The sequence below is a fragment of the Barbatula barbatula genome (genome assembly GCF_947034865.1).
Source record: "Barbatula barbatula genome assembly, chromosome: 24".
NCBI lineage: Eukaryota > Metazoa > Chordata > Actinopteri > Cypriniformes > Nemacheilidae > Barbatula > Barbatula barbatula.
Window position 1 is genome coordinate 18,050,893 of NC_136787.1, and position 25,071 is coordinate 18,075,963.

General features: G+C 36.8%; 2 protein-coding genes across 5 annotated transcripts in view; one reads left to right on the forward strand and one right to left on the reverse strand.

Moving 5' to 3' along the window:
- The window catches only part of apc (APC regulator of WNT signaling pathway), a 32,338-nt gene extending 15,614 nt beyond the window's left edge, over positions 1–16,724 (reverse strand). The window contains exons 1-2 of the mRNA XM_079449419.1: positions 16,485–16,724; positions 2,682–2,834 (exon numbers count right to left, since the gene is read on the reverse strand). Coding sequence (XP_079305545.1) covers positions 2,682–2,816 — 135 coding nt within the window. The 5' untranslated portion in view covers positions 2,817–2,834; positions 16,485–16,724. The remainder of the gene's footprint in view (positions 1–2,681; positions 2,835–16,484) is intronic.
- Positions 16,725–17,466: 742 nt separating this feature from the next.
- The window catches only part of epb41l4a (erythrocyte membrane protein band 4.1 like 4A), a 30,584-nt gene continuing 22,979 nt past the window's right edge, over positions 17,467–25,071 (forward strand). For all 4 annotated transcript variants that reach the window (XM_079448527.1, XM_079448526.1, XM_079448528.1 and 1 more), the window contains exon 1: positions 17,467–18,076. In XM_079448527.1, coding sequence (XP_079304653.1) covers positions 17,978–18,076 — 99 coding nt within the window. In that variant the 5' untranslated portion in view covers positions 17,467–17,977. The remainder of the gene's footprint in view (positions 18,077–25,071) is intronic.

Below are 25,071 nucleotides of genomic sequence, written 5' to 3' on the forward strand. Positions count from 1 at the left end.
TTGAATCAAACTGTTGTCTGTTTTGAGACCAGTTAGACATGTGACTATAAAGAAAAATGTACTGGGTTGCTCTGGATGAACATCTATAATTTGTTTATTAAACAAAAAATAAAAACCATAAAAGTTTGAAGGTTAAAGAACCGTTAAATAGTGTAGTGTAAAGTAGGTACATGATTTTCAGGGGGGAAAGAGAACTAGTGGTTTCCTTGCTTTATGCAGTGAATGTTTTCACATAAAAGCAGTTGTCCACTTTTACCTCTTGTTTCAGTCTTAGGAAATGTTATATTAATATTTAGATACTGTTTATCGGCCATATATCGGTTATCGGCTTCCAATGTACATCATCACATTATCACTGCATAACTACTGATTCACTATAAGTTTGTGTTGTTTACATTATGCACGTTTGCGCCGATGGCCAACAAAACATTGATATGACTTAGTTTCACTTACCGCATGTGGTTCATGTCCGGTATCTTTTGGTGCTGGGACTGCTCCATCTATCAGTTTCAAACGATCTCCAACTTCAGCGTTATATCCCCCGTTTATATAACATCCATCATTGAAATGCAGTGAACAAACAAACACACCTCAACTTCTCTCACTATCGCAAGAGTAACAAGCTGCAGCTGCAGGCCCACAGAGCAGCCAATCTTTATGGAAACTGGGTTTTCCTCGTCAGTTGTTACAAAACAGACCTTTCCAAAACCTATACGAACGCTGGGGGAGTTTGTCGAGCACCCAAAAAATGTCATACGTACAACTAGTTTTTGACAAGTTGACCATGAGAAGACAGCACGTTCAACATTGTAAATAAAACAAATTTTTGCATGGCCCCTTTAAATTTTACAGTAAATTGTCATATAACTTTCATCTAGGATGGCATGTGGGTGAGTATATGGTTGTCATTTTTGGGTGAACTAGTCCATACAATAGAAACACGTCCGATATTCTAGGAAGTGAATTTCTAATGACACCACTTCCTGTGACACTGGACCACCACATACAATCAAGGAAAACCACCATGAAGTGGTTTAGTGATGCAAGTTTAAAACAGAAAGAGGGAAGTGATCCTCTCATCTTCAAGCTGTTCTCATTATATATTATATATAAATATGTGTTTCACTCAAATAAAAGTGAAGGATCCTTTTATTCTGAGCACAATAAACATAAGCTGGATGTTGCTACTTTGTAAATAGAGCAAACACTTGGAATCTAGTATCACAGATGGATTTGCTGCTGGTCTCTGTAGCATCTGTCACTGCAAAAAAAGCGCTCGACAAACCCAACATCTCATTTAGTGCTTTAAGCACTATGATTACGTCTGGGGATGGCATATCCGTTGGCATAAGGGCGGTCTGGATGTGCTCGATATCAGACCACCCCAATGAGAGAGGTTCCATCAAAAAAACGACGCAAATACGGTTTCTATTTTTTGGTTGGCATATTCATCCAGACAAAGGATTGGATTCCAGAGTCCACACCTGTCACATTTTTAGTGTGGAAGGCCATCTGAAGTACTTGGTCATTAAAAGCATATACGTTCCTTTAAAGGGGTCATATGACACGGCTAGACCAAATATTATCGTTCGTTTTAGATGTAATGCAAGTGTATTCACGATTTCAAGGTTCAAAAACGCTGCATTTTCCATATACCGTGCATATACCGATCTCTATGACACTAACCAACATACAAAACTAGTGTGCATCGTGTGTGCAATCCTTTAGGAAGAAGAGACAAAAATCTCCTTCCACTTCCAGACCTCACAAACATCTCACACAAATTCCCTTTATGGAGTATAAATTGAAACAAGACACGACAGCAACCCGTAGCTAGAATTCAGCAGACAATTCACCATATATCTGAACGCTGAACTTGTTTGAACCTTTTCTTAAATGAAAAAGAAGGGGCAGACAGGACCCGACAGCAAACTCTTAATGTCTCGCTTCATTCTATTTATGCCTCAAGTTCTTTTAAAAGCTCTCTCCTCTTTCTGGACTGCCAGGTCACATCCAATTTAATAATGCCCACCTAGCAGGCTCTTGCGCTACTTCAAAAGCTCAGCTAGGAGAAGCGTCTGAGATACTGCCTTTGGTTTCAGATGCTAAGAAAAGAAAAACTACTTAAGAGACAGATCAGTAGGAGAAGACGGCACTTTTAGCCCTTCCAAAAACATTTGGAAGACAAAATGAGGCAATTATTTTAAACAGCCTGAACAAGCAAGAGCAAAACAAAGAAAATGTATTTTACATTAGTAAAAATGTACAAAGATACTCTAGTAATTCAATATTACCTCTAGATTACCCACAGCAGTAGCTGTAGTTTATCCATTTACAACAAGCCAACAAAAATCCATTCTCAACCAAAAAAAACCCAACAAAGCCCAAACCGAAATATCAATAATACACCATAAAACTCGAAGAAGCTCTAAAGACTTATTTTGTTTTGTGAAGGATCTGTATCAAGTCAATCTGTTCTGGACTCTACACCTCAAAATGTCTTATAACTCTAATGCGAATGTGATAATCAAAGGATTTAACGTTTGTAATGTGACATTTTTAAATGAGACAGAATATTAAGTATGAAATAATGTAGGGCAGGATGTTTTTCTCTGCCAGTAGAATACAGATTACAGCAACGAAATATTATGAAAACAAACACACATAGCATCAAACAATACCTTCATATTAAATGCTTCTGTCTCCAGTTTGTTGAGATGGTTGGAGTTGTCCTCAAGCTCTTGTCTCAGGTTGGAGTTCTCCATCTTCAACACCTCCACTTGCTTTAGAAGCTGATCATAGGACGCTGCAGCCATCTTGGACTATCTTCTGACCTGCATCATCCAACACAACAACATTCATTTAGAATATGATTGAAGTCATTGGTTTATTACGAAGCTGCTTTAATCCACAATCAAATCAAATAAAACCTATAGAGAGCAGAACATTTTACGGGTTTGACACTAAACATTTGTCAATCTCCGACCTCTGATGTTCCTCAGCTCATCAATGGCCATTCCATGACCCTCATGGGGAATCACGATAACAAACGGGACTCACGTGTCCGGCTGATACCGTTGGTGTGACCGAAGCGACTGACATGATTGTAGAGACACAGTAATGCAGAGCTGCGTTTATAACCTCGGAATTAATATTTCTATTTTTATCTCTGCCTTAAAGTGATGGGTGATCAACCATGCGAAAAATCTAGCACATCACGTAAAGCACCACCGACAGGCTGAAGATCAGCTGAAACCATGTTCAGCCTCGTTCTCTGGACTCTTTATACACAACACTGCGCTTTAACATCCAACGCAGTGATGCAAGCGTATGTACTCTTACAAAAATACAGCACGATAACCAAAGTTTCGATGTCAGTAAGTATTAGGAGCGTAGATGTTTGATCACGAAAGAATCCGAAATCAATTCTCGTACTATAGCATTATTTCAGAAAACTTCAGAAAAATTGCGCACGACAAGAGAGACAAAGATTTATATGTGTTTTTTGGCTGATATATACACGTGTGTGCATATTACTTTTCTATTTATAAATACATGCACATACATGTATATATATTTATGAAAAAATATGTGTTTATATATAAATTAAATTAAACATTCATTTATATATACATGCAAATATTTCCTAATGAGTATGCATTTATAAATACAACATAAATACGCACAGTGCACATACATATTATTTGAACACAAACTTTTATTCTGGATTAACTGTGATTTATCATTGAACAGTCCATGCAATATAAAATATTGAAGATAAGAGAGTTAAACAAAAACAGATAAGTGCTGACACTAACACGACGTGATGAGGTCACAAATATGCTAATTATTTCGTGACGTCACCGGGGCCGCAAGTCTGTCAAAATCCTATGGGAAACACCGTAGGAGCACTGTAGCCCCTGACTTGCATTTGCATTGAGTTTTAGTTAATTTAATTATTTCTTTACTACAAACCTTTGCAGTCTGATGTCACCATTATATTTACAAAAATACTGTAGGTATATTTTAGGAGCCGGTTTGATTTGGGTTTTGTTTTACTTTTTGATTAATGTTTGTGTTTCTGAGGCTATAGACTACATGCAGGTACTATCACTTGAAGCAAAAAACAGCAGTGGATGGTCTTCAACAATGTGCGATGATGCTCACAGCGTGAGCGCTTTGACGTGACGCGCCGCAAACCCACATTTGGGAGACGCGTGTGGAGTCACCAGAGACCTGCAGTGCAAAGAGCGAGAGCGAGAAAAAACAAACCTTAAGACAGAGAGTCGCATCTAACGGAGAGTGAAGAGCGATGAAGACCTACAGTTAAGACGCCATGAGCAGTTTATAACACCAGTCATATACTGTACTCTTATTGTTTGCGCATATTCATACTTCATTGTTATACTTCCAAACAATCATTATCAGAACTTAATTTGATATCTTAATCCATTTTCATAACTTGTCAACATTATAACTATGGTGAGCAGTTCAAATGAACTGTAATAAATAAATAAAGTCAATTTAAGACAAATGAATTATATTATGAGATTGTTACCATGAAATAAAATGACTCATTCTGTGAAATAGATTTTTCGTCATTCTGCCCACCCCAACACAACACATGTAAATATAACGTCAAATTAAACTTAACAAGAGCATTCGCCTGTCGTTCGTTCTGTCGCTGTGAAGGGATTTGAAAGGATCCAGTGCTGTCTCAAGAAATCAACGGATAAATCACGTTTCCTGAACTCCTCGGTTAGTTTCATGATAAACGTCTCGTATATCAAATCGTTCGTCCTCGGGCTCACAGCAAACAGCGATTTGTACTAATGCGTTCACATTGTGTGTGTGTAAACTTGTCAATGACGACATGGACTGTGCTCGTCATGACCGCAGTGGGAAACCAGTGACGAAGTGACCCGCGCATTTGACTATCACACACAACCTGCACTCGTCTTTCTACATGAAGTAACAACTAGAGGAAATCGACAATGCATGAGTACTTGTAAAAAAATGCTTGTGCTGTCTTGAAAACTGGTCGCAAAATGCAACCATTTAGTTTAGGGCTGCAACAACGAATCGATAAAATCGATAAAAATCGATTATTAAAAATGTTGGCAACGAATTTCATTATCGATTCGTTGTATCGCGCGACTATAACGCGCGCCACATGTTTGAGTGGCGTGAGCGTGGCGTTTCTGTTGCGTGTCAGCTCTGTGGCGGCTGCGTCGTGTTTTCTGTATCTTTGCACACCAGCACCGTGCCTGACGCGGCGCTGGCGCGCTGCTGCTGCTAGGTGACATAGAGGGAGGCCGCCGACAGACAAGGGTCTTGTATTCACGACAAGTTTAAACTTTTTTCACATAACCTACACCTTCCAAAATCCGAAAAATGAGTAAGTAGGCTGTCTGTTTATTTAAATAACATTTCCAAATGTTTTGTAGATTTATTACCTGATGTTGGACCGTCACTCAGATGACACACTAGACTACGTTGTTATTGTAGTGTGTCATATTTTTTTCCATTTTTAATCACATTGTTAAGAGCATAAAAAACAAAAATAATTCAGTCACCAATACATTTTGGGGTTTAATACGAACCACAATTCGTATTAAGATGATTCTCAGATATGTTATTAAAGTTGTAACGTAATCAATTGATGCACGAGTTTACTTTATGCAATATGTGTTTCAGATGGACATAAATTAATATTCCCATTCAATGCAATGTATCTTTTCATTGGATATAGCCTAAGCATTTTCTTGGAGGAAGATTTTATGGAAAAAAGTAGTTAATTGGAGTATTCATTTGCAACATTTTAGTAATAATATCTCATACTTAATAGGAATATTAATGTATAATTTATTTCAATATTCACTTGTTGTTTCTCCAAAAATGCATTATAAACATGATTTAAGTCCTGATGTTTTCTACAGTGGACATGTAAACCCCGTAACGTGTAGATGTTGGTTTAATGAAATTCAATTTGAAAATACGTTCAAATAAATGATGATTAGCTTTCAAACATCAAAATGGCATTCATTAATATGTATTCGTGTACACAATTACATATAAACATCTTTTCTTATTCTATTTTGCCTGGAAACGCTTCCAACACGCTTGCGTGTCTCGTGAAAAATAGGCGTCGATTCAATTCCTAGCATGCACGCGTTTTCCGTGCGACTCGTCTCACGCAGGCAGTGTGCAAGCTCTAACCTGTTAACATGGGAGCCGATTTAAAAACGGTCACGCCAGGCTTCTGAGACGCTCACGCCACGCATCTAGTGTGTCACAGGACTAAAAAAAGTTGATCGCGCCGCGCAGCATAGCGGAGGAAAAATAAATAAAAAAAGCAGAGCGGAGGTAGAGGAAAGACCATCGGAGAGACCCGAAAAATTTCCAGAAAAAAACAGCAAACCATGAGAGGCTTCTTGATGGGAAATGCATCATGTAAACCACAGCCAGCTGTAATAATAATATAATAAGTAATAATAAAGCTTTTGAAATATGTTTTGCAATGTCAGTTCTATTTTTCAATAAAGGGTTGAAAATGAATGCTTTTAAAAATTTGTATCCGATTCATCGATTAATCGAACAAATAATCGACAGATTAATCGATTATTAAAATAATCGTTAGTTGCAGCTCTAATTTAGTTGCAGCACGGAGCCCTGTTGTTCTCGCTTTCTTATTTTTGTAGTAAAATTATCGTGGTATTTTTGTAAAACTACATGTATTAAACACATACGCATTACAGAAATTAAACATTAATGTAAACCCGTGAAATGACTTCAAGTTTATACTTTTAAATATAGGTATCGTTACCGTTTTACAACTCTCAATGAAGTTAATTCCTTTCGCTCAACATTTAATGTTACGATTAACCCCAGTTTTACATTAGCCGAATCAGCAGTCGACATTACACGAGCAAGAGCTGCTGTCAATGTGATGGGGAAATGAACAGCTGTGTCCAATCAATGTGAATCCACTTCAGATTCTGCCACTGTTTCCACGGCACCACGACCATTTACAAGCAGAAATCAAATAGAAATGTTGGTTCACTGTTGTATCAATGTTTGGAAATGTCTAAATGCGATTGTGAATCATTTGTCTCCGTAACTCTACTGGTAGAACATTGCATTTAAAGCACAAAATGCTACGGGTTCAGTTCCCAATGAGACAAACTGATCAAATAAATGCACTGTATATATCTATGCCAAACGCATAGATATAAATATGTAACTATCATTTATGATTATTAAAGTGATTAAAACAATCTAACACAAATGGGATCGGAATCTATTTCTCAAGCATCATTCCAGAAATTCTGGGTCACAAAATAACAACATCAAACTCGTATGATGATAATTTTCCAGCGCAGATGCCCATGACGTAATGACTACTGCACATTTCACACAGTTCGGCTGTTATCAGGGCAGAATGAGCCACAGAAATCTATTGACACACATCTGATGGCACACATTTTGGGAGAAAGCAAACGCTTGCACATTAAACAGCATTACAGGTTTAAAAATCACGACTGTAATGCATACAAATGTGAATCTTGAACCGGATAGAACCAGTCTTTCAGCATTATATCAATAATGTCACTTTGCTGATTTATAAAAATATAAAAATAAATGTTTAAACTTTAAATAAATTAAGAGGCAAAGCAGTGTCTGTGCATGCGGACAGAGCAAAATGGTCGACATGTATCAAGCAAAAAGGAGAGAGGAATGGCGAGAGAATGAAGAGGAAATGGGGAGGAGGGCAGAGAAGATAGATTCATTAATATTTCAGCACTTCCTCACAGACGTGAATCCGAATGTCGACCACTTAACCACCCCATTTAGTTTGTATATTGCACATGTTCAATGCAGCGCATAAAATGCGTTATTCTACAATTGCGACACATTTCAAAACATCCATTTTGTTGAATAGCTGCCCGTGCATTTATGCATCAGAGGTGCAGTGCATGCAACCGTTACGATGCAATAAAACCAGTCACCTCCTCACCGGCAATGCAAAAAATCCCCCGCAGTCAACTGTACGAGATGCCCTTCCCATCGTGCACAAAGACAGGGTGACCGGCACGTTTACTCACATCCACAATACGACCAGGAAAACCAGCGCACGTTATTAACTAGAATTTGAATTCAAGACCCCGAAACATCCGCATTGTTTGGGCATCACCCGAACCTTACAGGTAGGGAATAATCCCTTGCAGTAGCCCCTCCGTCTTGACAGGGCAATTACAGCTTACATTACAGTGGAATCCGTGTCCACATCCTAACTAATCTGCCTGCTACCGCGTCTGTCCGAATGCAGCACAAAAGAGGCTTCTTTACAGACAGCGTCCCAATGATACAGCTGAAATCAGAAGACACGCACATCCCCCACACCCTCTCAATAACCAGCCATCAAAACAAAAGACTTATCGGCACCGCCTTGCTATTCTGCACAGACATGCTATTATTTCCCCGGCAGGAGCTGCCAATGAATAGCTGCAATATAAGATGCAGCGGCGGCTGAGCTTCGCATCATGAGATCGAGGCATTTAAATGGAGACTTACCCCATTCTGCACCAGTGACAGCCTCCATCCCAGCAACACATCAACTGTGTCAGTTGCCAGAGAGCATCCAGCCAGCAGTGTGTCACGTGGGCGTGGGCTCAGCCAATCACAAGGCGGCCAGCCCAGGCCGATGCTGGTGCAGTGGCTGATGGTGGCTGGCCAGATTTCAACCCTGATGTACATCTGCTTCCCCTGAATGGGTTTTAAAAGCTCTCCGGAGGGAACGTGGTATGGGCGGCGGCCCCCGGCGTATGTATAAGGTACAGGAGATCGGTCACCACCAGAAGGTCACGTGAACCAACATAGAATAATTACATTTGTTGGAAAGCGTCGGGGTCAGATGGATATTCGATGCATTCAAGCAAACAGACACAATCGAAATCCATACTAACTAACATCCTAAACACAAATTAAATTCAACAAATTTAGATCTAACAAAACATTACTAGGCTGTCAAGCGATTACTTGCATCCGGAATAAGAGTTTGTGTTTACGTAGTATACGTCTGTGTTCTATGCATATCAGTTTTGTATTTATTAGCGCATGCATATAATAAGATATACAAGTGTATGTTTTTGTGTTTATAATGAAAAAATTAATATACACAGTGCATAGACATATATTAAGTAAACATAAACTTTTATCCTGGATGCAATTAAACGTGATTAATCGTTTAACAGCCCTAAACATTAGGCAACTAAAAACAAATGGTTAAATTTTATGTACAATACTGTTCGAGAAAATATCGAATATTCAAGTCTGTGCAGCACTTTTTTAACGGATGATTGCTTCACGAATCTGGGAGAGATCAAGACCGGCCATGCACGGAGGCTTTTGTTAAAAAGTGGGACAATTCCAACTGTTAAAACTCCAAAAGGTCTGTCTGGCGCCTGCAAGTATATATTCATTGTAAAAGACTTTGTTACGGAGTAACGCGAGTTGAGATTGATGTTGGTGTTTCTTTGTGGGATCTGCAAATGCAAACACGCGTGCAACGTGGAAAAAAAGACAACATAAGTCCCAATAATAAGTAATTATGTTCCAACTAGAGGCAAAAAATGTTGTGTTCATAATGTTTATCGTCTTTGTTGAGTCGCGACGAGACATGGCGTAACACTGGTTGATCAAGGGCTGAAGCACTCGCGTTATTTATTACGTTCCATTCCCTGCTGTAATGCAAGCTTGTTTCTATCTCACACTCTTTATGATGTATATGGTTGTTTGTTTATAGTCAATTACTCTTAACCAATCCTTTACATCCTGCTCGAGTCGCGCTAGCAAAGTTGTTTTTAAACCTTACAGCGTTTTTAAACCTTAAATTGTGTATACACATTGCATTACATCTCAAGCAAACAATAATATTAGTTTTAGCCAAGTCGAATGACCCCTTTAACTAAACCTTCTGTCCTGCAGGTTTGCCCATTATTTTCTACGAAGTCTACGAAATCCACATCATATTTAGTGTACTAAAATCTAACTGGTTTAACTAATTTAATTGGTATAATTCAATGTTCCATTCAAAGATTTGCTTTATCTTAGAATTCAATTAAACCAGGTCATCACCTTTATATTTCAGAACAGTTCAGTAACTACTGGATGTGCATTGCTGCGACACAGAGGACATTAGACCATAAACGACATGTACGAGTTCATTCAGTCTCATTTTGACTCAATTGACTTGTTCGTTCATTCATTCAACCAATGAAATGCCCTGACAGAGCTCACACTCGAACCCTATTGGCTCATGTCTCTTTGAAGCTACACTGTCTGTTCTTGAGACAGTAATGAATGAGAAATATATTTCAAAAAGATATTAAATAAACTGTATTACATCACACCAATGACATATTCGGTTTGATCTTTAACATGTTATTCAATCTCCACTTCATCACTTCTCTAATCGGTGCTGTGCTGGTTTCTTTTGGCTTCCTTTATGTTGCATTTCATGTTGTGCGTCAGCTCACGTTAGTGGATTTGGTTTCACGCTCAACTTGATTCTGTCAACACGTGGTGCGTTTGCGTAGGTCAGAAAAAATATGCACGCCGCATGACATAAAACAGAACATGTGAGGGATCAATATATTATGTGAACCGAGACCACCTCCTTCAGGTAGACTCGGGTTGAAGCCACCTTTTATAAACTACATGGGATTATGTCTTGTACTTCTTTACCGCATATGTGAGATAAGCACACGTGACATGCTGGCGCAGAGTATGTAGCGGTTTGACCGCTCAACGAATAGAATTAAAAGAACATCGTATCGTAAAACGGTCTCTCTACGATGTGCATCGTAACATTTTTGCACTGCGAAATATCGTACTATGAAGTATTGTTACACGCCTAGTCACTTCATTAGCCTTTGTGAATAATAAATCCCATTCTATTTGTTTCTCAAACCAAAGACACGAAGGGGGTCTTTCCATACCCTGAAAGTGTTTTTTCGAGTCTCTGAGAGCTGAAAATGGACATTGGCAGCGAGTCTTGATGGTCACTCAATAGGAAACTGTCGTTACGTTCCTTACTTGTGTGGGAAAGCATTCCAAACAGAAAAAGAGAAAGGCTATTCTGTGTGTTACTCTATGATTATATTGACAATGATGACCAGAATATTAAATGTATGCAATGTAGTGTATAAGGCAATTACACTTTTTTTAAACCACCACATGAATTAGAATATAATTTCATTTAGAATTCCTATAATCTTCAAATAACAAAAACGGCACAATTATTAAGTTAGAGAGAAAGACTAACCACAGAGACAAACCGCAACCATGTAGAAAACATAGTGAAATACAACCAACAAGCCTCACTTCCAAAAGTCTTTCAACACCAAATGTTAAATATCAATTAGAAGTCTGTAAAACAATCATAAACATGACAAAACCATTTCAACTGTCGATAAAACTTAGTTCAGACTAAACAGATGACTATATCTTTTCGGTTCAAATCAGAAGATCTTGGTCTTATGCGAACGCAAGATCAAACATCTTGGATTTCACAAAACAAAACGTGTTTAGAATTTCACAACCATTCACAGAAAACAAAGCAGGAACACCACGGTGAAAACTTTCAAGCTGCCATGTATTCATATATTTGTGTATTCAATGTTTTTGAATTGTGCACAGTTGTAGTTATCTAAAAGATATCACTTCATTATGAGGAAGACAATCACGTAAAATGACGTTATATAATGAAGTGATATCTTTTAGATACCTACTACTGACCATAAGAAAGCCGTTTATTAAACTCAAGTATTGAAGTATAGTAAAGATTAGAAGTAGAGTACATAAGAAAACCGTTTATTAGACTCAAGTATTGAAGTATAGTAAAGATTAGAAGTAGAGTACATAAGAAAACCGTTTATTAGACTCAAGTATTGAAGTATAGTAAAGATTAGAAGTAGAGTACATAAGAAAGCCGTTTATTAGACTCAAGTATTGAAGTATAGTAAAGATTAGAAGTAGAGTACATAAGAAAGCCGTTTATTAGACTCAAGTATTGAAGTATAGTAAAGATTAGAAGTAGAGTACATAAGAAAGCCGTTTATTAGACTCAAGTATTGAAGTATAGTAAAGATTAGAAGTAGAGTACATAAGAAAGCCGTTTATTAGACTCAAGTATTGAAGTATAGTAAAGATTAGAAGTAGAGTACATAAGAAAGCCGTTTATTAGACTCAAGTATTGAAGTATAGTAAAGATTAGAAGTAGAGTACATAAGAAAGCCGTTTATTAGACTCAAGTATTGAAGTATAGTCAAGATTAGAAGTAGAGTACATAAGAAAGCCGTTTATTAGACTCAAGTATTGAAGTATAGTAAAGATTAGAAGTAGAGTACATAAGAAAGCCGTTTATTAGACTCAAGTATTGAAGTATAGTAAAGATTAGAAGTAGAGTACATAAGAAAACCGTTTATTAGACTCAAGTATTGAAGTATAGTAAAGATTAGAAGTAGAGTACATAAGAAAGCCGTTTATTAGACTCAAGTATTGAAGTATAGTAAAGATTAGAAGTAGAGTACATAAGAAAGCCGTTTATTAGACTCAAGTATTGAAGTATAGTAAAGATTAGAAGTAGAGTACATAAGAAAGCCGTTTATTAGACTCAAGTATTGAAGTATAGTAAAGATTAGAAGTAGAGTACATAAGAAAACCGTTTATTAGACTCAAGTATTGAAGTATAGTAAAGATTAGAAGTAGAGTACATAAGAAAGCCGTTTATTAGACTCAAGTATTGAAGTATAGTAAAGATTAGAAGTAGAGTACATAAGAAAGCCGTTTATTAGACTCAAGTATTGAAGTATAGTAAAGATTAGAAGTAGAGTACATAAGAAAACCGTTTATTAGACTCAAGTATTGAAGTATAGTAAAGATTAGAAGTAGAGTACATAAGAAAACCGTTTATTAGACTCAAGTATTGAAGTATAGTAAAGATTAGAAGTAGAGTACATAAGAAAGCCGTTTATTAGACTCAAGTATTGAAGTATAGTAAAGATTAGAAGTAGAGTACATAAGAAAACCGTTTATTAGACTCAAGTATTGAAGTATAGTAAAGATTAGAAGTAGAGTACATAAGAAAACCGTTTATTAGACTCAAGTATTGAAGTATAGTAAAGATTAGAAGTAGAGTACATAAGAAAGCCGTTTATTAGACTCAAGTATTGAAGTATAGTAAAGATTAGAAGTAGAGTACATAAGAAAGCAGTTTATTAGACTCAAGTATTGAAGTATAGTAAAGATTAGAAGTAGAGTACATAAGAAAGCCGTTTATTAGACTCAAGTATTGAAGTATAGTAAAGATTAGAAGTAGAGTACATAAGAAAACAGTTTATTAGACTCAAGTATTGAAGTAGAGTAAAGATTAGAAGTAGAGTAAATAAGAAAGCCGTTTATTAGACTCAAGTATTGAAGTATAGTAAAGATTAGAAGTAGAGTACATAAGAAAGCAGTTTATTAGACTCAAGTATTGAAGTATAGTAAAGATTAGAAGTAGAGTACATAAGAAAGCCGTTTATTAGACTCAAGTATTGAAGTATAGTAAAGATTAGAAGTAGAGTACATAAGAAAACAGTTTATTAGACTCAAGTATTGAAGTATAGTAAAGATTAGAAGTAGAGTACATAAGAAAGCAGTTTATTAGACTCAAGTATTGAAGTAGAGTAAAGATTAGAAGTAGAGTACATAAGAAAACCGTTAATTAGACTCAAGTATTGAAGGATAGTAAAGATTAGAAGTAGAGTACATAAGAAAGCCGTTTATTAGACTCAAGTATTGAAGTATAGTAAAGATTAGAAGTGAGTAGATAAGAAAACCGTTAATTAGACTCAAGTATTGAAGTATAGTAAAGATTAGAAGTAGAGTACATAAGAAAACAGTTTATTAGACTCAAGTATTAGAAGTAGAGTAAAGATTAGAAGTAGAGTACATAAGAAAGCAGTTTATTAGACTCAAGTATTGAAGTATAGTAAAGATTAGAAGTAGAGTACATAAGAAAGCCGTTTATTAGATTCAAGTATTGAAGTATAGTAAAGATTAGAAGTAGAGTACATAAGAAAGCAGTTTATTAGACTCAAGTATTGAAGTATAGTAAAGATTAGAAGTAGAGTACATAAGAAAGCAGTTTATTAGACTCAAGTATTGAAGTATAGTAAAGATTAGAAGTAGAGTACATAAGAAAGCCGTTTATTAGATTCAAGTATTGAAGTATAGTAAAGATTAGAAGTAGAGTACATAAGAAAGCAGTTTATTAGACTCAAGTATAGAAGTATAGTAAAGATTAGAAGTAGAGTACATAAGAAAGCAGTTTATTAGACTCAAGTATTGAAGTATAGTAAAGATTAGAAGTAGAGTAAATAAGAAAGCCGTTTATTAGACTCAAGTATTGAAGTATAGTAAAGATTAGAAGTAGAGTACATAAGAAAGCAGTTTATTAGACTCAAGTATTGAAGTATAGTAAAGATTAGAAGTAGAGTACATAAGAAAGCCGTTTATTAGACTCAAGTATTGAAGTATAGTAAAGATTAGAAGTAGAGTACATAAGAAAGCCGTTTATTAGACTCAAGTATTAGAAGTAGAGTAAAGATTAGAAGTAGAGTACATAAGAAAGCAGTTTATTAGACTCAAGTATTGAAGTAGAGTAAAGATTAGAAGTAGAGTACATAAGAAAGCAGTTTATTAGACTCAAGTATTGAAGTATAGTAAAGATTAGAAGTAGAGTACATAAGAAAGCCGTTTATTAGACTCAAGTATTGAAGTATAGTAAAGATTAGAAGTAGAGTACATAAGAAAGCAGTTTATTAGACTCAAGTATTGAAGTATAGTAAAGATTAGAAGTAGAGTACATAAGAAAACCGTTTATTAGACTCAAGTATTGAAGTATAGTAAAGATTAGAAGTAGAGTACATAAGAAAACCGTTAATTAGACTCAAGTATTGAAGGATAGTAAAGATTAGAAGTAGAGTACATAAGAAAGCAGTTTATTAGACTCAAGTATTGAAGTATAGTAAAGATTAGAAGTAGAGTACATAAGAAAGCCGTTTATTAGACTCAAGTATTGAAGTATAGTAAAGATTAGAAGTAGAGTACATAAGAAAGCCGTTTATTAGACTCAAGTATTAGAAGTAGAGTAAAGATTAGAAGTAGAGTACATAAGAAAGCAGTTTATTAGACTCAAGTATTGAAGTAGAGTAAAGATTAGAAGTAGAGTACATAAGAAAGCAGTTTATTAGACTCAAGTATTGAAGTATAGTAAAGATTAGAAGTAGAGTACATAAGAAAGCCGTTTATTAGACTCAAGTATTGAAGTATAGTAAAGATTAGAAGTAGAGTACATAAGAAAACCGTTAATTAGACTCAAGTATTGAAGTATAGTAAAGATTAGAAGTAGAGTACATAAGAAAACCGTTAATTAGACTCAAGTATTGAAGGATAGTAAAGATTAGAAGTAGAGTACATAAGAAAGACGTTTATTAGATTCAAGTATTGAAGTGTAGTAAAGATTAGAAGTAGAGTACATAAGAAAGCCGTTTATTAGACTCAAGTATTGAAGTATAGTAAAGATTAGAAGTAGAGTACATAAGAAAGCAGTTTATTAGACTCAAGTATTGAAGTATAGTAAAGATTAGAAGTAGAGTACATAAGAAAGCAGTTTATTAGACTCAAGTATTGAAGTATAGTAAAGATTAGAAGTAGAGTACATAAGAAAGCAGTTTATTAGACTCAAGTATTGAAGTATAGTAAAGATTAGAAGTAGAGTACATAAGAAAGCCGTTTATTAGACTCAAGTATTGAAGTAGAGTAAAGATTAGAAGTAGAGTAAATAAGAAAGCCGTTTATTAGACTCAAGTATTAGAAGTAGAGTACATAAAAAGCAGACTAAAGTATTAAAGCACAGTACAGATAAGAATAGAACAGAGCTTATTAGATTTAAGTATTAAAGAATAGTAGAGATAAGAATTCAACAGAGTACTGGAGTACATACTTAAAATTTAAGTATAGTAAGGACTGGAATTAATCAGAGCAACTAAGTATTTACTAGTATGTAAAGTTAATTTGGTAGTATTGAAGTACAGCGAACTATACTTTGATTAGTACATAAAGTATTATTGAAGTATAGCGGACTGCTCAATTTAATGTAACGCTCAACTCTGTTACATGACGTAACACACAATAAAGCACCAGTAATTTACAACATAAATAAAACGTAATAAAAAACACAAAACATCTCAGATCTCCTTCTCTCACACGAAATCATTTACAAACAGACACTTCTTAAATCTCTTAGACAACACTACATTAACAGTACACTTTATTACCTCGATCATTGCGAAATGAACTGATATGAATCCGTATCCGTGTGTGCTTCAGATAAAGGTGTTTCTTTGAACATTATTCCGGCTATTTAAAAGTCTTACCTGCACAAACATTCGCCCTCTTCCACTAAAGAACTCGAGTCCGATGCGCGAGACGGAATACATCCGGCGAAGTCATGACGTATAAACGCTAAACGCGGACATTACTCTGTTTGTTGAGCGAATCGCGTATTTGTTGGAAACTTTTTCGCCTTTTGTTTGTAAGATTTTCTGCTCAACATCTTCGATAGCCGCGACGCTTCGCCATGTTGTTCTAGTAGTCAGCCTGCGCGCATGCGCGGTGAGATATGCGCTCAAGACGCCGCCATGCGGTGGATAAAGGAAATGTCCTTCTTCGGTTTCATTCTTGAACATCGTTTGTCTCACTGCTGTTGAAAATGATTAACATGAGAATTGTTATCATTAGTATTATATTAATTCATGTGATTAAAAATAAGCGTTCGTTGGACGGATTAATGTAGATTTATTTAGGGGGGAAATATTGTTTTATTGTCGTTAAATTATATTAAAATAAATTCGTTTTCTTTACAGTATAACATCTACATAGCAGGGTGGCACGGTATCCCGGTGCTACGGTATAATCGCGATGCTAAAGCTTTAAAATACACCTCTACATTTGTGAAACTTCAGTATTGTAGTATCGTAGTATCATAGTACCGTACTTAATGTTGCGCATGCGCATTGATATTCAATGACTGCATCAATTAAACTTGTCCCACATTTGAATTAAATGATCTAGTGTACTTTAGTATTTACTACTAAAACTCATAAACACTAGTGTTACCATAATATTTAAGTATGCTAGTGTTTGCTACAATTTATCCGATTGCTACAGTTAATACAACAACATATTCTAGTGCAACAGTTTGCTATAATAAATACAAAATGTAAAATCTGTGTTTTTTGTATAGATTTGAATTATATGGCACAGCATCGTGATACAACTTGGTATCGAGATACTTAAGCTGGTATCATATCGTATCGTAAGAACTGTTTATGGTACCGTGACACCTAGCCCAGAGATGCGCTTAGTTTCCAACAGGTGGCAGGACAGTCCATCTTAAGACTCGTGTAATGTGTGTGCGTGTGTGTGTGTGTGTGTGTGTGTGTGTGTGTATATATCTGTGTGTGTGCGTGTCTGTGTGAGTGAGTGAAGGAGGAGTCATGAACAATTGCTCATGGGAGAGTCTCTCAGGCTGCTTGGCAACACGCAGCATGAATGCAGTTTCTTTGGGACTCATGGGTGAATTCCGTCCGACATCACGAAGTGAAGTCACCTACTGTTCAGAAGCGGGGCCGAGGGACCGGACAGTGTTCAGCTCGCATACATAAACGTCATTCGTCCCATGAGGTCTGATGGGACATTTCGATGATACAAACATCAGGTGCACGAGGACCGAGACAGACACAATGTAACAACAGAGGAACACGGGCGGATGTCAGTGCATGATGAAGTGTAACATCACGAGTGAAGAGATGTCACTGTAGACCGTTGAGTTTGGACCGGAACTGCGCTGTGGATCATCTGCATCAACATGAGTTGTTTCTGTTCAGTCCATGAGGAGTTTTACTGTGAGGTTCTGCTCCTGGACGAGACCAAGCTGACGTTGACCTCTCAGCAGCAGGATATAAAGGTGAGCGGTTATTGTTTTAAGCATCTTTGAACATGTTGAGCTGTCATTGTCCAGAGAGGAGGCACACTTTTATTTTCTTCCCTACCAAAGTAAGGCCAGTAACTATATTGTGATATGTGATTGCCATATTTATATATTATATGGTATACATTCGCATGGTGGTCCATCCTGGACGTATTAGGAATGTAAAACAACATGATAATGTCTTACCTCTTGAGATTGTATGAAATAATATAGTTGTGGCTGTATTTTATAGTGCGTACATATTGAAGATGTCCACACCCAGTGTGCTCATACTGGTGAGCAGATTTAACCAGATGACCTGGTTTATCGTCATGATAAAGGCCTTAAATCCTAAGCTTATCGAACAAGCCTGAATCACTTTAATATCTGTATTTTCAGTTTTTCAGTTTTGTGCGCCAACATAAGATTGTTGCTTTACTGGGGTCTATACAAAGGTTTGTCTCAAAGTCTGGTATAAAGAAAAGAAAAGAAAATTATTCTTTCTTAAGAAAATCAAACCTAGTTAACCAAGGTTTTACTGCAGTAACCAGGGTTCAGCTTTGGTATTTGTAGTAAAACAAACCATAGTAACCACAAATGTACTAGACTACATTAACAATACCAGTGTAAGCATAATATTTGCAGTAAAACTATAGTAATAAACACGGTAATAGATTGGCTTTTTTCTATAGTGAAGCCGTGGTTCATTTCAATAAAGGTCGTACTTGCATGCTTGTAAATTGTCAATGTTGACAGTCTTATAGAAATAACATAGTAAATGATAAGAATCATTATTCAGCACTGTAGTCAATTTTAAAGTATTGCCATATCATCGTCAAAGTCTGTGTGCTGGTGTTTTTTAATGTTTCCTTGGTTTCCTTGAACTTTTATAGTATGTTCTTGTAGGTCTGTGTAGTGTGTACATTGTGTCGCACTGACTTGACATGATGGTTGATTGTCATGAGGCTAACCACGAAGTCTACTAGATGTGTTATTTCTGAGTCATGACTCTGGTTAGTACACACAACAAAGTATGGAGACGCAGTACATTAGTGATGTTTTTAGGATCAGACACGCGCACTCCTCTCTCGTAACATGAAAGTATCATATAGCGCAGGTGCATTAAATTGTTAATGGGGTGGTGCTGGCAGGATCTTGGCGAGTCTTTAATATACAGTGTATTGGGACTTCGAAACACGAATGTGCCAATATTGTACATTGTATTTTATTCATTTGGTTGAAAACTACTTCTTGCTAAAGCAGTGCAACAAACACTTTGTGATTTAGTAAGGATGTTGCATGTAAGTCATGGTCATAAGGGACTTTCAAGGCCGAACAGAATGTGACTTCAGAAGGGTCCGGCTGTCACCCTGCGTCGATCTGGGCATGACACCCACATCAAAAGCAACCCACAGAATTCTTACAAAGTAACACAAGCTAGAGAATGGTTGGTTACTGGTCCAAATCCCTTTGATATCTTAGAAATAGGCTCCCTCCTCCAATTGCACCTTAATATTACACTTCATATCGTGAGAGTATAAGCGACAGCACACACACCTCAAGATGCGTGATTCGTGGAGTAATGTGACCATTGGGATTACTACAAAGAAAATCAAATAACTTTCGTTACCAAGTTAACCGTGGTTCTACAGTAGTTTAACCATGATATTTGTACTGCGATAACACTTGGTAATCAATCCACCAAAAAACACTTCACTACAATTTTTTTACCATTATTAATATTTTAAGATAAGTTTAAATTATTGTGATTCTTTATCAAACGCTAAAAATGGGACATGCACCCACATACCCATTTGCACATGCTCAAAATCCCCCCCCCCCCCCCCACACTCGCACAAAGACTTCATTGAGTTTACCCAGAGGGCCGTGTGTGTAGTTGTGCGTTAGAAACAGAACAGCTTGTGCGTTTCTGTCAACACAAAAGAAAGACAGCCGCTCCAAGCAGCGCGGTCGTGTTGCTTTTGCCTTTGGCCTGTGGAGGCGATGCTCTTTTGACATTTGAAAATGTGTAACGAATAACATTATTTTATTTAGACTCTGTCTAGACCTTCTTCCTACGATGTGTGTCCTGAGAGGGAATATTTAAAGGCTTATTTATGTTTACTGTACAGTAGGCTACATTTTAAACCAGAAAAGATTATCCTGTAAATCTTTCATTGTGAGGTTTTTGTTATTTTTTTAATAACAGGGCTTTCACGATCATAAAATTCATTTCAATATTGCGATGGTGGCAATTAATTGTCTGTTTAAAGACTTTGACAATTTAAACAATTAATTACAACATTAGTTCAATTAATAAAATAAAGATATATTAAAATATGTGAAAATTCGGTAAATAACTAGTAACATTCCCTATAGAGTGACCTTAACAGAAAAGACTGTCTCAAGAGAAAAGTAATGAGATATGAGGATGATGTCGTCTTGCTGTGGAGATGCAGCAAATCTGGAATCACTTTTATATATAAATCTCATAAATACAACTCAAATGATGAAGACATGTAAGACCGTAAGTGCAGATCACGGACGGTGGATGTAAAATGCTGCAGATCACCCTTGTTTTTTAAGGATTTACAATAATTATATGAAATAATTGCGATGAGAAGATTGAATAAAAACAAAAAATATAGTTAAACCATGACATAAGGATGCTTAATTGTCATTAAAAGAGTAACAAGATGCAATGGTCCGAATGGTCCTTAAAATAAATGTTAATTTGTTTATGTAAAATATTATTTCATATAATACCATGATATACTGATATATATCCCAGTGATGTCAAAATTGATATGATTTTCTTATAAAAAAACTCATGCTTTTTATCCTGCCGTAAAATATACTATAATGGACATACAATAATTACATTCATTTACATTATGGTTGTTATCATGTAAAAAGCAGCATAAAGCCGCGTACTCTTGTGTTGAGGTAGCGTGAGAAGTGTTAAAAAGCAGGATAAATGTGAATTATAAATGAATGCGTGCTTAAAGCCAATGAAGCATCAATGCTTTTATCACCCTTGTCCTCCACACCCACCCTGGTGGGGAGGGTGGAGGGGGCCGTGTGTCATTTGGGCGTGTGCCGGGCGCTCCGCACAAAGGCAGAGAAATCCCTGTGCATTACGGGAGTGATAAGATGAAGGTGGATTTACAGTGGACTAATGCCAGCTTTGGGTCAAATCCTTTGTTGTATTAATTGGATTTATGGGTTTGTGTCTCAGCCTGTGCGCATTTGTTTTACATGCTCCTGTGTTCACTTACCAAGACATTTCACAGCTCGTATTAGTAATTATTATGATGAGGCTAATGATGGAGTGCACAATTACATGAATTGTTTCTGACCTTTTAAGCTCATTAACTTATAATGACAGCATGAGAAGTAATAAACCACAGGCTGTGCGTTTCTCTTTTTGTATATATACTTTGTATGCACGCTTCGGGTAAAAGCGTCTGCCAGGTAACAATTGGATTGAAGAATTAAACCCTCCTTTATAAATCCGATGTACGTGGCACATTTGTTGATGTTTAAGCTCGATTTAAAGTTGTTGAAATGCTTTATAATTCTTGATACAACGCTTCAATGGCCAGGTCAAACAGGTATTCGCACGCCCCTGTTGAGTCATAAGGTGACATGTCGACCTGCTTCAAAAAGAACGTACAGCCTCTGGTGAACAAACCAGAAAATGTATAAATAAACATATAGGCATGTTATTATTTCAGAAGTGCCGGGGTGTGAACTGAGGTCAAGGGATTTAAGCGGCATTTGAAGGAAAGGGAAACCAACATTGGAATAATCTCTGCATCAGCGACTTTCTTTCCTTACAAAGGGGAAGATAATCTCTCCTGTCAAATGCAGAATCAACACGGATCAGGCCGTTTTTCTGTAGACACATTCCAGAAAAGTGCACACATGGAGTGTTTCAAAGCAATAAACAGAAATTATTCATGTGCGTGAGCACTTCCGCGTTGGCTTGACGAGAGAAATGGGAAGGTTGCGGCTTGGTCTGGACCAGTTTTGTAGTTTTGCAAGCTTCTCTCGTCAATGAAGATCCTAAAGGTTTCCTAAGGTATTGAATTCAGGTGGTTAACTTTAGAAAGTCACATCTTCTGTCAAGCTAAAACTTCAATGTATTTTTAACAAATCGCCATATGAATTATTAGTGTCTAATTAAGGTCTTATTCTTTAGCTGTGTATTTAATGCTGTTGGGACAGAGGTTGCCGTTTCAAATAAAATGAATGTTGATGGCGTAGCTTGAACTCATTCAGTCTCAGGAGGATTTGAGAAAGTTCACAATGACTTTTGATTGGAGATTGTCTTTAATTGATTGGAGACTGGCTTTAAGATCCCGTCTGCTTTTTAAGATGATTCGATATCAAACATCCTAAATTGAATCATTAGCCTATATTGTTTATCTCGTTTTGGATAAAAGCGTCTGTTAAATGCCTGGATGTAAATGTCGGAGTCTGTTTCTTTAAAGGTCCAGTGTATGAAATTTAGCAGCATCTAGCGGTGAGGTTGCAAATTGCAGCCAACGGCTCACTCCACCCCTCCCTTTTGAAGCACTATGGTGGCTGACACAGAACTAAGATGTTGTCGCGTTTTCGCTTCTTTGCTGAAGATGACGTATTTACGAAACGCGCTCTGTAGAGCAGTTTGTCCATTTAGGGCTACTGTAGAAACAAAATGGCGAATTCCATGCAAGGGGACCCGCAGTGTATGTAGATTGAAATGCCTCATCCTAAAATAAAAAAAACATAACACTTCATTATGTAAGGTATACATAACTTCTTTATACACCTGAATACACAGTTATTTACCTTATAATGCATTTCTGTCAGTAGGATGCTCCAAAGAAAAACACGTTGCACCACTAAAACAGAAAAGGCAGCAGATTTAGCAAAAGCAACTGTAATCTCAGTTTTGTCTCAGAGATACAATTGATATTAAATGTTCTCATTTATGCTGTTTCTTTCATTTGGGTGTTTTGATGTCATAAAAGTGTTCAGTTATATTTTCAATATATGCACTTGTAATCTCTGCGGCTGGATTTTTTCCAGCACTGTTTGAATGCTTTAGTTCTTTGTACTATGATAGCCTGTTCCTCTTTGCCTCCAACACAGTAATTATTTAAATTTTTCTCTCACACACATGCATTCTTTTACAAGAAGTACCCTGGCCTCACATGTTTTGTTTTGTTTTCCGTCTTGGTATTCTTTGAAGTACATTGCAGTACTACGGTATGTCTGTAAATACTGTTTAACCCTGCGCTGGTGTGTGTTTTCCTTTCGGGGTGTTTACGACTTGTAAAAATTGCTGGTTAACAATACAGTTTTTCTGACTCAAGACCGTGCTTGTCAAAGAAATGCCACAGCGCTCGCTGTCTGTGAGAGAACAGGCGCTGTAAACCGGTACCGCTCCTCGCATCTTTGTCTTTATTTTTGAGTAACTATGGAAACTGGGAGGGTCTGTGCCACCACCGCACGGGGGGTTTCAGACATTTGGACCATTTCCAGTAGCAACTAGAAGAGAAACAGATTTTTTGTTTGCAATAATTACAAATCTAATTTAAATTAAAGTCTTTTGCATTAGAGTCCATTCTGGCTGACAAACCTGCCAAAAATGTCCAAGAATGAGTGATTGTGAACCATTTTTACTTGTATTGGTGCAAATAAAAGTGACAATAGGTACACTGGAGAGGCAACAGCAAGGGTGGTTTGGGGAGGAGGACCATCCTCAGAGGGTCTCACAGACCTCCACGTGCTATGACGAATCGGGATGAAATCCTCAGATCTATTGTCAGATCTTATCCCGTTGCATGCCTGGCCTTCTGTGACCAGAGTCTGTAGGCAGATTCTGGACGATGAAGGCATTGATGCCATTGACTGGCCATCACGTACCCCAGACCCTAATCCAGTTGAGAACCTCTGGGATCTTATGTATCCGAAGCCATCAAGTAGCACCATAGTCTGTCCAGGAGCTCACTTGTGCTTTGATCCATCTGGTAGGAGATCCCCCTGGACACCATGTGCCATCCCATCAGGAGTATGCCCAGACATTGCTGGGAGATCATACGGGCACGTGGGGGCACGCACATTACTGACTAACATTATGAGTTACTGAGGTGAAATTCAAACAAGTTGAATGAGTAAGTATTATAATTTTTTACTGTGATTTTACTGTAATTCCTGCCCTCAATGTGTTTACGATTTTGGCTTTCATTGACCATTGTCACATTATTCTGTTCTCACAACATTATGCAAAGCAAGTTAAGAGTTTTATCCTGCATATTTCATTCATCGACAATATTATGATTTTCTTCCATCACATTTAGATTTTATGATCATGAAACATGTTACAATAAAAAAGGCTTACTTTCTTTAAGCGGAGTATAATTTGTCATTTCTTTCTTTGAGTGAATCATGACATGTTCTTGACCGGTTCTTTTGGGACTCTGGGAAGCGAAGGAACATCTGCTGACACACGCACTCGCACACAAACGCTCAGGACCCGTGTGACCACTGCCACACCCATATAGAGCAGATGGTCGGGTCTCATCTGTTTCATGACCCCGTTACCATGGGAACTGCAGGCCATATCAGATAATTGTTTCAAAGAATGTATTAAAAGAACAATTACCGCTCGCACAACACCGTCCATCTGACATACAACAGATTCTCACATTCTCTTTATGCAGAAGGTCATTTCCTTTTTGACTTTTGTGTTCCAGTCGGTCTAATGCATGCCGTGTGAAAGAACCCTTTTTAATTGACTTCAGTTTATTGATTTATTGATTCATTATTAACCCATGCTAGACGGGAGCTTAACTGCATTGTAACGCTAAGATTGCTTGATATTTTTGTTTATAATGAAATGAAGGTGTAGGTGTAACTAAAAGTACAAAGTCTTTGTCTGAACGTCTTCGCTTCTTTTATCTTGTGCATTTGTTGAACAGGCTTGAGTTGGATTGTGTTAA